Source organism: Pterocles gutturalis, unplaced genomic scaffold (genome assembly GCF_000699245.1).
Source record: "Pterocles gutturalis isolate BGI_N339 unplaced genomic scaffold, ASM69924v1 scaffold1652, whole genome shotgun sequence".
Taxonomy (NCBI): domain Eukaryota; kingdom Metazoa; phylum Chordata; class Aves; order Pterocliformes; family Pteroclidae; genus Pterocles; species Pterocles gutturalis.
This window is the reverse complement of record NW_010107607.1, coordinates 50,715-64,674: the sequence shown is the minus strand read 5'-3', so window position 1 is coordinate 64,674 and position 13,960 is coordinate 50,715. Positions and strand designations below refer to the sequence as shown.

At 38.1% G+C, this 13,960-nt stretch overlaps 1 protein-coding gene across 1 annotated transcript in view; it reads left to right on the top strand.

Annotated features, from left to right (window-relative positions):
• WHSC1 (Wolf-Hirschhorn syndrome candidate 1) overlaps nt 1-12,048 on the top strand; it is a 58,547-nt gene extending 46,499 nt beyond the window's left edge. The window contains exons 10-21 of the mRNA XM_010088145.1: nt 875-998; nt 1,968-2,168; nt 2,837-3,016; nt 4,072-4,228; nt 4,977-5,182; nt 5,796-5,899; nt 6,157-6,426; nt 6,522-6,638; nt 8,615-8,756; nt 9,116-9,222; nt 10,781-10,979; nt 11,673-12,048. Coding sequence (XP_010086447.1) covers nt 875-998; nt 1,968-2,168; nt 2,837-3,016; nt 4,072-4,228; nt 4,977-5,182; nt 5,796-5,899; nt 6,157-6,426; nt 6,522-6,638; nt 8,615-8,756; nt 9,116-9,222; nt 10,781-10,979; nt 11,673-11,941 — 2,076 coding nt within the window. The 3' untranslated portion in view covers nt 11,942-12,048. The remainder of the gene's footprint in view (nt 1-874; nt 999-1,967; nt 2,169-2,836; nt 3,017-4,071; nt 4,229-4,976; nt 5,183-5,795; nt 5,900-6,156; nt 6,427-6,521; nt 6,639-8,614; nt 8,757-9,115; nt 9,223-10,780; nt 10,980-11,672) is intronic.
• Nucleotides 12,049-13,960: the final 1,912 nt, after the last annotated feature.

Below are 13,960 nucleotides of genomic sequence, written 5' to 3'. Positions count from 1 at the left end.
ATTTTTTTTCTTGACCTCCAATAAGTGACTTAGCCTTTCTGCTTGAGTTTCCAGATTTCTAAGAGAAGCATAATTTGTACCTCAGAGTAAGTGCATGAGTGTTGCCAGGTAACTAGTTAAATGATTGAGAAGAGCTGCTCGCTTATCTGTTAATAAAGAGGAGGCAGTAAAACCCGGTGGGTTTTGTGCTTCTGCGAGCAGCAGAGATTGCAGTGATGCGTTGGTAACAGCGTGCCTGTGGCATGCTAATTGAAAGCAAAAAGCTTTCTCAAACTATTCTGGAAGAGTTCTTAGATTATGAAGTGATAACACAATACAAATGGACAAAAATTTGTTCCCACGAGACTGGGCAAGCAGCTGTATTTCCATTTCTTGTATGTAGTGACGAGGAGGTTAGAGCTATCTGTCAACGTTGGCTAATCCCTTCTGCCAGCATTGTTGTTCGGTTCATTTTTAGCTATGCATGTGTCATTGCTAACCGCTCAGACATAGAAGTGTCATTGTGCCACCTAGATTAATTTCCTTTTGCCAAGGAAAAGGAAAATAAGGGTGTTTTTTAACCCTACTCGGATGCATCAGTGTGCTCAGGGAAAATTTCTTAAAGCTTTTTTTTTTTTCTTTTCCTTTTTTTCTGTCAGGTTGTATTTACTCATGAGTCATGAGTGATATTTCTAGCGGTTTAATGGCTGTTTTCTGTTTCAACTGGAAGCCAGGGCACATGATGATGCTTGTAAAATGATCTTTCACTTGTTAAATTTGATTTCAACAATGGGAAAAAAGATTTTGAGGAACAATATATGAAAAGGAATAAAGAAAACAGTTTTTTCCACATATGAACTTTTCTTTAACGTTCAATGCCTTTGTGTTGTAAAAGCTGTGTGAAAAAACAGGTGATCTCCTGCTGTGTGAAGGACTTTGCTATCGAGCTTTTCACGTAAGCTGCCTTGGGCTCTCTGGAAGACCAGCAGGAAAATTCATTTGTAGTGAATGTACATCAGGCAAGTTTGTCCCTTTCTATTAATAAGAAAAAAAATGTTGTAGTTTTCCCATACCTTGTTCTAGGAAATCCTCCTGGACAGAGTATATATCTCTGGAGAAACCATATTTATCCTTTGGTGCCTGACAGGGTGGGAGTTCATATAGTACCATGAACAGTGCCCTGTTTAGAAAGCTCACTCTGCTTTCAGGGAGCACTCTCTTGGCTGGATTTAGTCTGAATTCCATTGCCTTGACAATTGCAGAATATTTGCTCTCTGAGTACAATTACAGATTAGATTTAAAATCTGTCACAAAGTGAAATGTTTTAAGTCCTTTTTCAGTCCTTTGTGTGTCTTTTGCTTTTCCTATTAAAAGCCTACCTTATTGCTATTGATTCCATTTGCTTTCAATCCTATAATAACTGCTTGGAAGTTCTTAATCTCAAAATTTTACGTGAAAGATTTGCGTTCTTGCTCATAAGCTCAGTTCAGTACAGGCGGTAAACCTTGTTCGAACAAGGCTGCTTCAAAATTAAGCTGTTCCAAGTGGTCCAGAGAGAAGCTTAAAGGATGCTTGTCCTTGGTTTGCAGACCTACTTTAGATTTCACAGGATCACCAACAACACAACATCCTGTTTCATTGCTTTTAAAACAATAATAAAAAATTCACAGTTATCCTGGCATACTGAGGCTTATAAATAAGAACGTAAAAGCAGATCGGTGAGGCTTTGGGTGGTGCTGTGTACATTTTAACTGCAGTGGGTTTGCATTGTAACTTTATCTGTATCTGAACAGATTAATTTTTAACACAGAAGAGTTAAAGTAAATAGATTGCTGCATCAAATAACCGAATTTTATTTGAGTTTGTTTAAAAAAAAAAACCTACGGAAAAAGCAACTCCCCCATGTATAAGAAAAACTCACAATAGAAGTATTTTAAATTCACGTTTGAATGAAAAAATAGTTTCATTGTTGTTATTTTTGCCACTAGGTGTGCATACCTGTTTTGCGTGTAAAGAGAGAAAGGCAGATGTGAAACGCTGTGTCGTATCTCACTGCGGAAAATTCTACCATGAAGCTTGTGTGAAAAAATTTCATCTTACTGTGTTTGAGAACAGGGGTTTTCGATGTCCTCTCCACAGCTGCCAAAGTTGTCATGTTAGTAACCCCTCACATCCACGGATTTCAAAAGGTAGTTTCACGTTACATTTTTCTGACTGATGAATTAAGTCTATTTGTGGCATGTTAAGCTACAGAATGTGGCCATTTAATAGCTGCTAGCTGCAATTTTTCAGCCATGCATGGATTATTATTCAGAATTTTTGAAAAAATAATTGCATCATTTTTAGACAATATTAGTATTTACCTTTTGTGTTATTTTTTTTAACTAGCTTTCAATTATCTATAGTTAACCATGTTTTCTTAAGAGAGAATGAAATCTAGTATGCGTAGATGATGAGAGACACGCTGAGCAGAGTGAGGGCAAGACCTGTGAATGTACAAATACTGCAGCAAGGCTCGCTGAACGTGGAGACATTTGATTTTGTACATATTTTTGGCTTTGGGCAAGATCTGTAGACAAAATTGCATGACTGAGGAAAGCTTGTCTACCCTGGTGTGTATAGTTAAAGCCTTCATATTTAAATATTACAGTGCTTTAAACTCGGTGTAGGGTTCTTTAAAAACCTTTGTTAATTCAGTATTGTTGCTAAATGCAAATATGCAGACTTTGAAAACATTATTGATGGTTTTTTTTTGTGTGTATATAGGCGGTCTCAGGCAGTACTACCATTTTTTTAGCTCAAATAATAAATCTTTTTTTTTTTTCAAAAATAATATGGCAGTATTCTGCTTTGCTAGGAAAGATGATGCGTTGTGTTCGCTGTCCTGTTGCATACCATGCTGGAGACGTTTGCATTGCTGCGGGATGTGCAGTCATCGCTTCCAACAGCATTGTTTGTACGAATCATTTCACTGCCATGAAAGGAAAAAGTCATCACGCGCATGTCAATGTGAGCTGGTGCTTTGTGTGTTCAAAAGGTAAACTGACGTCAAACTCTTTCATAAATGCAGCATCAAAATGTTTTATTCTTCAATTTAAATTTTAGTTTACTAATCTGTTTATAGAAAATTATTAGAAATGTGGCATATTAAGTTAGGCTCCTTTAGGTATTGACATAACTTCAGGTTGGCTTGTGCTGCTTCAAGTGTTTGAGTATCCTTTTTTTGCAGATATCGTTTATTAAAGAATGTTTTTACTTGGACTTTGTCCAGCAACCAGAAGCCTGATTTAATTCTTTACCAAAGGCACGTAATGAGAAGTATTTCTCTGTTCTTTCCCCTGGGTTCAATGTACTGAAGCTTTCTGTGTTCTTTATTGCTAATACGTAATACTAATAAACATAAATATTTCAAGAGTTGCTTTTAGTTTAGCAGCAGACAGCAAATTGAATCAGTATTAGTTGTTGCTGGGAGTGCTGCTAATTAAGGGTGTTTTGTTTTAGGTTGTACAATAAATTTTTTTCTTACTGAGAACCACAAAATGCATAGTGCTGATTAAACTGTAGCAGAGAAAGTTTACCTGATTTGTTAACAAATTAACAGCAGCATAGCAGCTTGTTAAGCTGCAGCTAACTTTCCACTTGGTAATTCATGGAACAAACTAACAACCTCATTCCCTCTCCCCCCAGGAAAAAAAACATAAGAGAAATCTGCTGTTAAAATTTTGCATACAGTGAAATATTAATATATATTAAACGATGTTAAATATATTGTAGTCATTAAAGTAAAACAAAGTAATTATAATTGGCAGTGCATTAGTCTGGATTTTTTATCACCAGCTTGCTTGTTATTTTGTATGTATTACTAATCCGGGTCTGCCAGGCATTCAAATTAGTGCAGGATTTTGGGGTTTTGAACACAACTAAATTGTATGTATGCTGCAGGCCAGCATATTTTAACTGTTGGGTTTTGTTCTTTTCTAACTGAACCTACCACACGTCCTGCACCGCTTTGAGCCTGGTTGGAATGCAAAACTTTTACTTTTGTCTTGATGTTTTTCACCTTTTTTTTTTTTTCTCTCTCTCTCTCTGAAGGCGGAAGCTTGTTGTGCTGCGAGTCGTGTCCTGCGGCGTTTCACCCAGACTGCTTAAACATCGAAATGCCGGATGGGAGCTGGTACTGCAATGACTGCAGGGCAGGGAAGAAACTCCATTTCCAGGATATTATTTGGGTTAAACTGGGAAATTACAGGTCTGATGAACAGATTTATTTTGTTTTACACTACTGGAATGTTTGTTTAAGGATCATACAATTGGTCGCTTCTGTAGGCCAGCCTTACTGCACACAGATTTCTCATTCCTCTGTGAATTAGGGACCCCCTCTCCTTGCAGGCTTCAAGTTCAGAGACTTGTCGCTTCACTGTTGCTTTCTGCCAAGGCATTACCCGTACAGGACTCCTTGTAGTCTGCTTCTAGTGTAGGAGCCTTCAACCCCTTTTGTTTCAGAGATCTCTTCAAATAATTAAGCTGGTATAACTTGTAATTTGCTAAATTACTACCTTGCAGGCTGGGAGATAAGTCACTCAGACTGTCAGTGTTTTACACTTCATTGAGCTTTGTGTGAGATAGAGGTGGGTGGGGTTTATCCTAGAAAGCATTAATAGCTGTTATCAACTGTCTTCTGATTTTTGACAATTGCAGTGATTGCAGACCTGATGATGTTTTTGCTAACCAGATGCAAGGAGCTTTATGTATATGCTTATCTCGCAGATGGGCAAAAGTCCAACAGATTTGAGTGTCAGGCTTTCCTTTTCTAGTCCTGGCATCTCTCCTTGACTAGTGAGTGTTGGGGCGAGGACTGCAGGGGGAGGATTTTAAGTCCACTTGGATCTTGGAAATAATAATCAGTTACTGCTGCTTAGGGTGATTTTGCCAAACTTTCACTTGCAGAAAGAGCTTGACTAAAATGCTGTATTTTTTTATTTGTACTTCTGTGCTAGATGGTGGCCTGCAGAAGTTTGCCATCCGAAAAACGTTCCCCCAAATATCCAGAAAATGAAGCATGAAATCGGAGAATTTCCTGTGTTTTTCTTTGGTTCTAAGGATTACTATTGGACGCACCAAGCACGGGTGTTCCCTTACATGGAGGGAGACAGAGGGAGTAGATACCAGGGGATCAAAAGAATTGGAAAAGTCTTCAAAAATGGTACTTAACTAAAAGTAAACAAAACCAATCTTGTGATATGCATGCTTTACTTTCTTCACACATAGTCTTGCAGCTGCTTTTGTACATTTGGTTTACAATATTGAATTTAAAAAATTGTTTTGGTGTCTGGGGCAGCAGGCAGTGTTACTAACTTTGAATGAAAGCATTATTTTCATGGCTTGTAAAAGACTAGCATCTGACTGGAACTGATGATTTTCACTTTCTGTAAAGGAAATTGTGAATGTAATACATTTGGTTTACAATATTGAATTAAAAAAATTGTTTTGTTGTCTGGGGCAGCAGGCAGTGTTACTAACTTTGAATGAAAGCATTATTTTCATGGCTTGTAAAAGACTAGCATCTGACTGGAATTATTTCTGATGATTTTCACTTTCTGTAATGGAAATTATGAATGTAACTGGGAGACAGAAAGAGTAGAATTGATAGATTTGTTAAGATTATTAACACCCCAGAAGCACTGTTTGCAGGAAAATTGAATTATGGGTCTAGGAAGTAAATTATTCTTTGTTTAACGCACATGGGAATGAGCAAGTCAACTTGGGGCAAGTAATCCTCTTTCTAATATTTGTGTTGATACTACAATGTTTTTTAGCTTTGCGAGAAGCTGAAGCTCGATTTCGAGAAATAAAGCTACAGCGAGAAGCCAAAGAAACCCAAGAAAGTGAACGTAAACCTCCACCATACAAGCATATTAAGGTAAAGTTTGAGGAAATTACACTGGGTACTCAAAGGTCTAAGCCACCCTTGGAGAGGAAGAGCTGAATGGTGAGGTGGGGAGGAGAGGCTGTAATGATGTGCTGGTAATTGTGCTTTTAGAGTCATGTGGTGATGAAATTTTCCTTCCATTGGAACACCTAGTATTGCAAAACCAAATTAGTAACCACTGTGATAACTCTTATGATAAATTCAAGGGGTTTAAAGTGATGTTTGAACTATTTTAATGTATTTTTCAGGTGAATAAACCTTGTGGTAAAGTGCAGATATATACTGCTGACATTTCTGAGATTCCCAAGTGCAACTGCAAACCCACAGATGAAAACCCTTGTGGCTTTGATTCTGAGTGCCTAAATCGGATGCTGATGTACGAATGCCATCCACAAGTTTGTCCAGCAGGAGAAAGGTGCCAAAACCAGTGCTTCACAAAACGTCAATACCCTGAGACAAAGATCATCAAAACCGATGGGAAAGGGTGGGGTTTGGTCGCTAAGAGGGACATCAAAAAGGTATGAATCATTCTTGTCTAGCAAAGAATTGGTGACTTGTGATGCTGTTTGTGGGTTTGGTATATACTTTACTAGTGATACTTGGTATCTTTCAGGGAGAGTTTGTGAATGAGTATGTCGGTGAGCTGATTGATGAAGAGGAGTGTATGGCAAGAATCAAATATGCACATGAAAATGACATTACCCACTTCTATATGCTTACTATTGATAAGGTAGAGTATTTTACATTTTATTTCATTATTTAATTGTAACATTATTTTGATCTCTTTTCCTTCTGTTGATCACCTTGGTAGGGCACTCTGCTACCTGTGATGTTCCACAGTTTCATGTGTTCATAATGTATCTTCTGTGCCTGCTTGCTCCATTCAAAAAATGCATCTCATTAGTTCTAACTATATAATACAATAAAATATGTACTAAGGTCTATAAATTGTGCTTTTCTACTTGAAATCAAGTACGGCAAAAGTACTTATCTGCCTAGTCTTAAAAGGAAGTATGAATTTCAGGAAATAGAATCATAAAATGATTTGGGTTGGAAAGGACCTTTAAAGGTCATCAAGTCCAACCCCCCTGCAATGAGCAGGGACATCTTCCACCAGATCAGGTTGCTCAGAGCCCCGTCCAACCTGACCTTGAAATTATAATTGTATAGTAACTTGACCTTGAAATAGTAATGATACAACTGAAAAAATTAGTTAGCAATCCTTTTACTAAAATTTCAGCAACAAAAAATAAATTCTCCCTTGAGAGTAGTGTGGAATATAGTTGTGAAGCTGTGTCCTATATTGGGCATTTAATCATTTTTTGCAACTATCTGTCCCTTTCTTTGTTTATAGCAAAACTATGCTTGTGCTTTTGTAGAAACTCTTTTCTGAAAGCACGATCTGTATTAGTAGCAAGCCAGCACTTCACAAATTGATTCTGCAGCAAATTAATCCAGCAGATTAATTGACACAGCAAATTAATCCAGCATCTGTGTTCTCGGTACACACCTGAGTATTTTGCTCCTGAGAAGGGGAAGACAGTGGGGAACCCAGACAGTAGAGGGTTATATATATATATTGATTATATATATTATATAGCTTTAGTCCCCAAACAGCTGCTTAGGAGAGAAACAAGAGCTGGCTGTCAGTCCTGCATGTTTTTTCAGTCCTAATCACCTTTCTTTTGCCCAAGACAGTCCTCCTCTGTATTTCCACAGCTGCTGTTCTCATTAGTCCTGTAACTGAGGAGTTCTGCACAGGAGTTATCACCTAAGAAGGATGACACCATGTTTCTCTGAACACTTCAGTTTCTCACCAAACTGCTAAACTGACGCACAATGTCAGCATGTTACATATCCGAACTGAACACGTGTGCAACTCTTGCCATAGTTAATGAATGATCACTGTGGTTCTTTCACAAATGCCCGTGAGGCTGAGCTGTACGTGCAGTTAGAGTGGCTGGATGTGCACACAGTCATGACAATCGCACATTATAAATATGAGTTAGAAGGAAACTGTAATAATTGTTCATAAATAAGCAAAGGTGTCTTAAGCAGCCCTGCAAAGAATCACAGTTCCAAAATTCTTCTGGCTCTTATAAGACTTTGTTTTATTTTGTTAATGTCTGGTATGCTTGGTGGAGATAGAAATTAAAAGGCAATTGTGTGTAGGGATGGGATTTTTTTAGTTTACCAAGAGCTTGTTTTTGTTTAAACTAGGCTGATATGGGGAAAGCAAGCTGGTGAGAAACCGGTAATCTCTGCAAGTAATCATGCAGTGACTTGATAAATACCATAAAGCACAGTATTTGTAAATGCGTCACAGCTTTGTGAATGCAAAGTAAAAGGTAAATGGACCGAGTTTGAGTTTTGAGGCTTTTTGGAGGGAGGGGGTTCTTAATATGACCACCACAGCGCTCACAAGAACACTTATCCTGCCACGTGGCTGAGATGAGTTCTGGGAAAACGTGAGCTAGAGCACGAGTATTGCTTTGGGAGTGTCACATCCCAGGCTACATGGGACACTACAGTTTTCAATACAACATGTACCACTGGTTTGCTTGTGTGCTTCTGGGTAGCAACACCATGGCTGTTTTGAATGCAGCTACTGAGATAATTTATGGTTTTGGGTTGGTTGTGTTTTGTTTTTTTTTTTTTGTGAGGGGGGAGAAAAAACATTCATTCTGTCACTGGTTTGATCTCTAGGACCGTATTATTGATGCTGGCCCCAAAGGAAACTATTCTCGTTTTATGAATCACAGCTGCCAACCAAATTGTGAAACTCTAAAATGGACAGTAAATGGAGACACTCGTGTCGGCCTGTTTGCTGTGTGTGATATTCCTGCAGGTATATCAGCTTATGTTGGTTTTGTTTTAATTCCCTGAGTTAAACTTTATGCAAGGTTATGAGTGGGACAGTTGTGGTTCAACTGAATCAGTGCAAATATTTTTGTAGAGATCTCAAACAACATTTCTGTATCTTTTCTTCAAGTGACAATAATAAGGAGCAGGGCAAGAAGGATGTTTATATATGTTCTGGTTTGTGTACGTACACATACACACACACACATCTCTATAGCTATGATAATAGATCGGTGAGCAAGTACAAAACCAGAAGACAGATAATGAAATCTTAGTTTGTAATAATTTTGATAGACTTCATTACCTTGTCCTTCACAATGAAAGGGTATGTCTTATCTCACTCAGGGACAGAGCTGACTTTTAACTACAACCTTGACTGTCTGGGCAATGAAAAAACAGTCTGCAAATGTGGTGCCCCAAACTGCAGTGGATTTCTTGGGGACAGACCAAAGGCAAGTAATACATCAAGAGATTTTGACCATGTCATGTCTACTAGCCTTGTTTTTCTCTTGGGGTATGCGTTGGCGGACCAGCTTTGTGTTATGATAAGGGTTGATGCTGCTTGAACAGATGCTAGCTGTCCTCTGAGGAGAAAGCTTACTTACTGTTTCCTGTGCTGGGAAGATGGAAACATTCTTTTGCCAAACATAACCTTGGTGCTAAATAATACATTTTTATGCTGTAATGGTGCAGCAGGCAAATACTGCTTTTGGGAATATCCTAAAATATTTTCTCCCACTTTCTCTGATGAGAAATTACTTTGGGTCCTGAGTAAGAAATATTGCCAGCTACTCATTTGAAGGGTGGGGAGGGGAAGGGTTGTAGGAGCTAGGAACTGACGAAGAATGAGCCTAACTATAGGCGGTGAGATTATTCTGACATGGCAGTTTATATTTCCCCCATCTGAACCTTAAAATATTATTATTTTGTTAAGATTTGTTAAAAATTTTTCAGTTGAACTGAAGAACTAAAAATGTGAGTTTTGAATGAGGAAAAAATTATACCAAATTATGTCAAGAAGTGGCCTGTATGATTCATGTCAGGTCAATTTAAAACCCGTAATCCAGCAAAAGTTGATGGGAATTCCTGAAGGGCTTGCATAGGAGCACAAGGGAAGGCATGAGTACATTCCCAAGAGAAAAAAAATCTCAGCTGTGGATGTACAAAGGCTGCACTTGTGATCCTTCACACTGCTCAGTGTCAGGCACATCAGAGGGTGGACTTAAAATCTCCAGAATTTGCATTGCTGGTTTCTGTTAAGGGAGAAGCTTAAGTGGGGTTTCACGTAAGCTTGTGATCAATTTATGCAGACAGCCACGAAGAAATTAAATGTTACAGTTCAGTTTTGCAAGGCTGTGGGCATTGGTAGATAGAATGGGTTAATTTTGAAGAAAGAAGGTAATGATTACTGGGGTGAGCAGGAGGGAATAATGGTAGAGATGTTGAAAAAACAGCCAGAATGGATTTTATATGATTTGGTGAAGGAGAGTTGAAGTTCAAGCAGCAGAATGCCAGATTGAAATAGGGATAAGGTTTGGTATATTCTTTCTAGCATTATGGGCACAACTACCGTTCCTGAAATTCTGTTTTCTGTTCCTAAAAGAGAAGCAGAGACTGTTTTTAGCAATTCCAGCATGAGTATACACCACTGGAAGAGAAGAATGGATATTGAGGTGAAGCGATTAGTGGTGCAAGAACAAAATGGGGGTAAATTAGCTGCAAGTAGATTAGACTGGAAATTGGGGAGACCTTTTTTCAGTTATAAGAAAGTGGAAGAGCTTTCCAGTAGGAAGGGATTGTAGAGACAAGATCTAGCTTTAAGATGACTTATTACAGGGGTCACTGTGGGGTTTTTTTATCAATGCAGATTGGTATGGTGAGGCACTGGACACATGTGGACCAAGTCGAATTTTTGCCTGCGTGCACAGGCATGCCAACAGTTTTGCTAGGTTGTGTAATATTTTTCCTTTGTAAAACTGACATTTACAGATTTGCATCTTACTCTCTTAGAATTCTTCCACTTCAGAAGAAAAAGGCAAAAAGACCAAAAAGAGAACACGGAGACGCAGAACGAAAAATGAAGGGAAAAAAGAATCTGAAGACGATTGTTTCCGTTGTGGTGATGGAGGCCAGCTGGTATTGTGCGACAGGAAATCTTGTACTAAAGCTTATCATCTCTCCTGTCTTGGTTTGGTGAAACGTCCTTTTGGTGAGTCAGCTTGCCTCTTAAGTAAATAAATAACTTGTGCAGGTACCTCATTTATTGCACTAAAACCTTGTCAAGAGCGGCTTCTCATAAGCATTATTTTCATATGGCAAGAACTTTGTGCATCACATAGGAGCTCTTCTTGAGTATGGAGACAAAATTATAGCGTTCCTCCTGCCTCTGGCAAAATGAGCCTTCTGTTTTACAAATGTAGGTAACTGAGTACATCACCTGGTAGGAGCACTGTGGCCCTGTCATAGGAGAGTTAATGGTATCTAAGAAATGCTGGAGCAAAAGAGCATCTGTAGGTAAAGCCCATCAGCCATCCCTGAGCAAAACTTGCCATAAATAGGTGAGCATTGTAACGGTAAGCAGCAGTTGGCTGGACATTTGGATACTCTGCCAGCCTGCAAGTTCTGTAAAAACGCTCTTGAGTAAAGCCTGAATAATTTCTTCTAGCTGGAGTTCACTGCTGTATTTAAATGAAAGGATGTCAAGTCTGCTACTTACTGGTGTCAGTTGAGCTTTAGAAGTATGATGTGGCATTTTGATTTTTTGAGATGAGCCACAGTAGTTGCTGTCTCATCTGGCTTTATCAGGAAAGTCATGTGTTGATCAGCTGCTAAAACACAAAACTTTTACAAAATTATGATATGTTTTACTCTTTACTAATGTGCTCTTTGGTTTTGATCACAGGGAAGTGGGAGTGTCCTTGGCACCACTGTGATGTTTGTGGCAAACCTTCTGTTTCTTTCTGCCACTTCTGCCCAAATTCTTTCTGCAAGGAACACCAAGACAGGACAGTACTAAATTCTACGCGGAATGGACAGTTATGCTGCTCTGAACATGTTCTTGGGGTGGATTCTGTTGAAACTCGGAAGACTGAGAAACCCCGCAAAAAACTGAACAAGTTGAAGCCTAAGAGAAAGCAGAGGAACAGATGGATGAGAGCTGAATGCAAATAGTCATGGACTGCAGTTTCTACTGCCAACACTATCTTGTAGATACGTTGTGAATATGACCAGGGAAGGACACAATTTTACATATATTCTGTAAAGGTTACATGGGGGGGATTTTTTGTTTTGTTTTGTTTTTATAAATCCACTGAGCCAACCACAGCAGTCTTCTGCTGCTTCTGCACTGATAACGAACTGCATAGTTCAGAAAATTTCAGGACAAACCAAACTTATTACTCAGCATTACAGTTACACTTGAATTGTTACGAATGTAAAAGGTTCCCTCCAAAATATTTTCAGGTTGGAGGTAGGTTAAAATCAAACCAGGTAGGCGTAAACATAGGTTTTTTGAGATAGTATTTGTCATCCACCAGATGTTAAAAATAGTGTATCCTTGAAAGAAGTTATTAGCTCTCAAGTCCTTTTAAGTAAGAAATGTCTTGGTCTGTGGTCCCAATGAGATTTGCTTGCCTTTTGTGTTTTTTTGAGCAAGTGCTTGAATGCCATTCATGATCCAGGTGCGTATCTCGCTATAACCACACCCATAACAATTTGTGCTCTTATAATATAGCTCTCCCATGATTCTTAAACATGTTTTTAAATGTCCTTCCCCCAAGAAACATAGTGCATGGTGGGAAAGGCACACCCTGTACCAGAGAGGGGAAATCTTACATTGTAAGAGATTTTTTTCTATACTGTTTTTTCCTGTATTTCATTCCAGTGAAACAGAAGTGACTTGATCTTGCAGAGCTGTACAAGTCTGGATTTAAAGGGATATTGTCTTGCAATCCAGGCCCAATAATCTAGGATTTTTGTGTCTTAATAAAAAAAAAAAATCATACAAAACCTATTATTTGAAAAAAATTACTTTATTTTTTTTTTTCAATGTCAAGTAAAATGCGAAGGCAAACACTTCTTTGGAATGCTTGGAGTCCAAGCATTTCAACTTTTTGATAATACAAAAAATGCCCCCAATGAGGAACAAAAAAACCCCCATGAATGAAACAGAAGGTGAAACTTGACTAAAATGCAAAAACTAAATTCAAAACAACTAAAAGTGAAACAGATGTTTGAAGAAGCAATTGTAAGGAACAATTTTAATGTGAAATTTAGCCTGACTGTTCCTTTTGATAAAGTTTGTGTAAAACTGGTTACTTGACTTGGCAGACTGTTTGAAATCATTCTTTAATTTTTTAGGAGCTCTGCTCTCGACTATCTTATCGCCACTGCGTTGTGTCATCAAAGCTGTTTTGAATTCTTTGTTCCCTTAGGTTCTCACATTTGCAGGGAGAAAAATATACAAGATTTAGTATTGGTGGAAATAATATTAGAACTAGGAAAAAATGGTAAAGAAAAATGTCTTTACCTGTTTTCTTCCCAGTGCATGTCCTTGGTGTGTGATTAGGCAGCGTTACAAGCGATTTTTGACTTGTGCCATTGTTATCTAGCCTATGTAAACACAATGTGCGCCTTCATGTCCATTGAGTAATTTGTGTATGTTCTAGCTTAGTTTGCCTTTAATAGTGCAGAAACTCTGTGTAGCCCTTTTGAAATTGAAGCCTTGCTATATCATGAAAATGTATGTTTTTTTCCAAAGTGTTTCTTCTGGATTTGATTGCAGATTTAGTTTTTGGAATTACAAAATTCCCATTTGTTTCCAAAACATAAAAACTTTGGTTTTATTAGCAGATATTACTTGAAAGAGGTTTTAAATGTAGCATTGCTCTGCCCTGAACTCTTTGGTGTCTGTTTTGTGACCAAACTCCTTTGTTCTTTTAATCAATTTTTGTAAACACTGTTGGAAGGTTAATTTTTTTTCAGATAATTTTGAAAAAACAGCCCAGTTCAAAATAGGGGGAAACGTTACATGTTTGCATTGTTAAAAGTGGTATGCCAAGCCGTGCACTCAAGGAAAAAAAATCAAGGTTTCGTATTTGATCTTAAGGGAATCTTTCCCTCTGTAGATTTGTGTTATATCAGGACTGAAGCATAGGCCTGTGCCTAAAATCAAAACCAAAAAATGGTAAT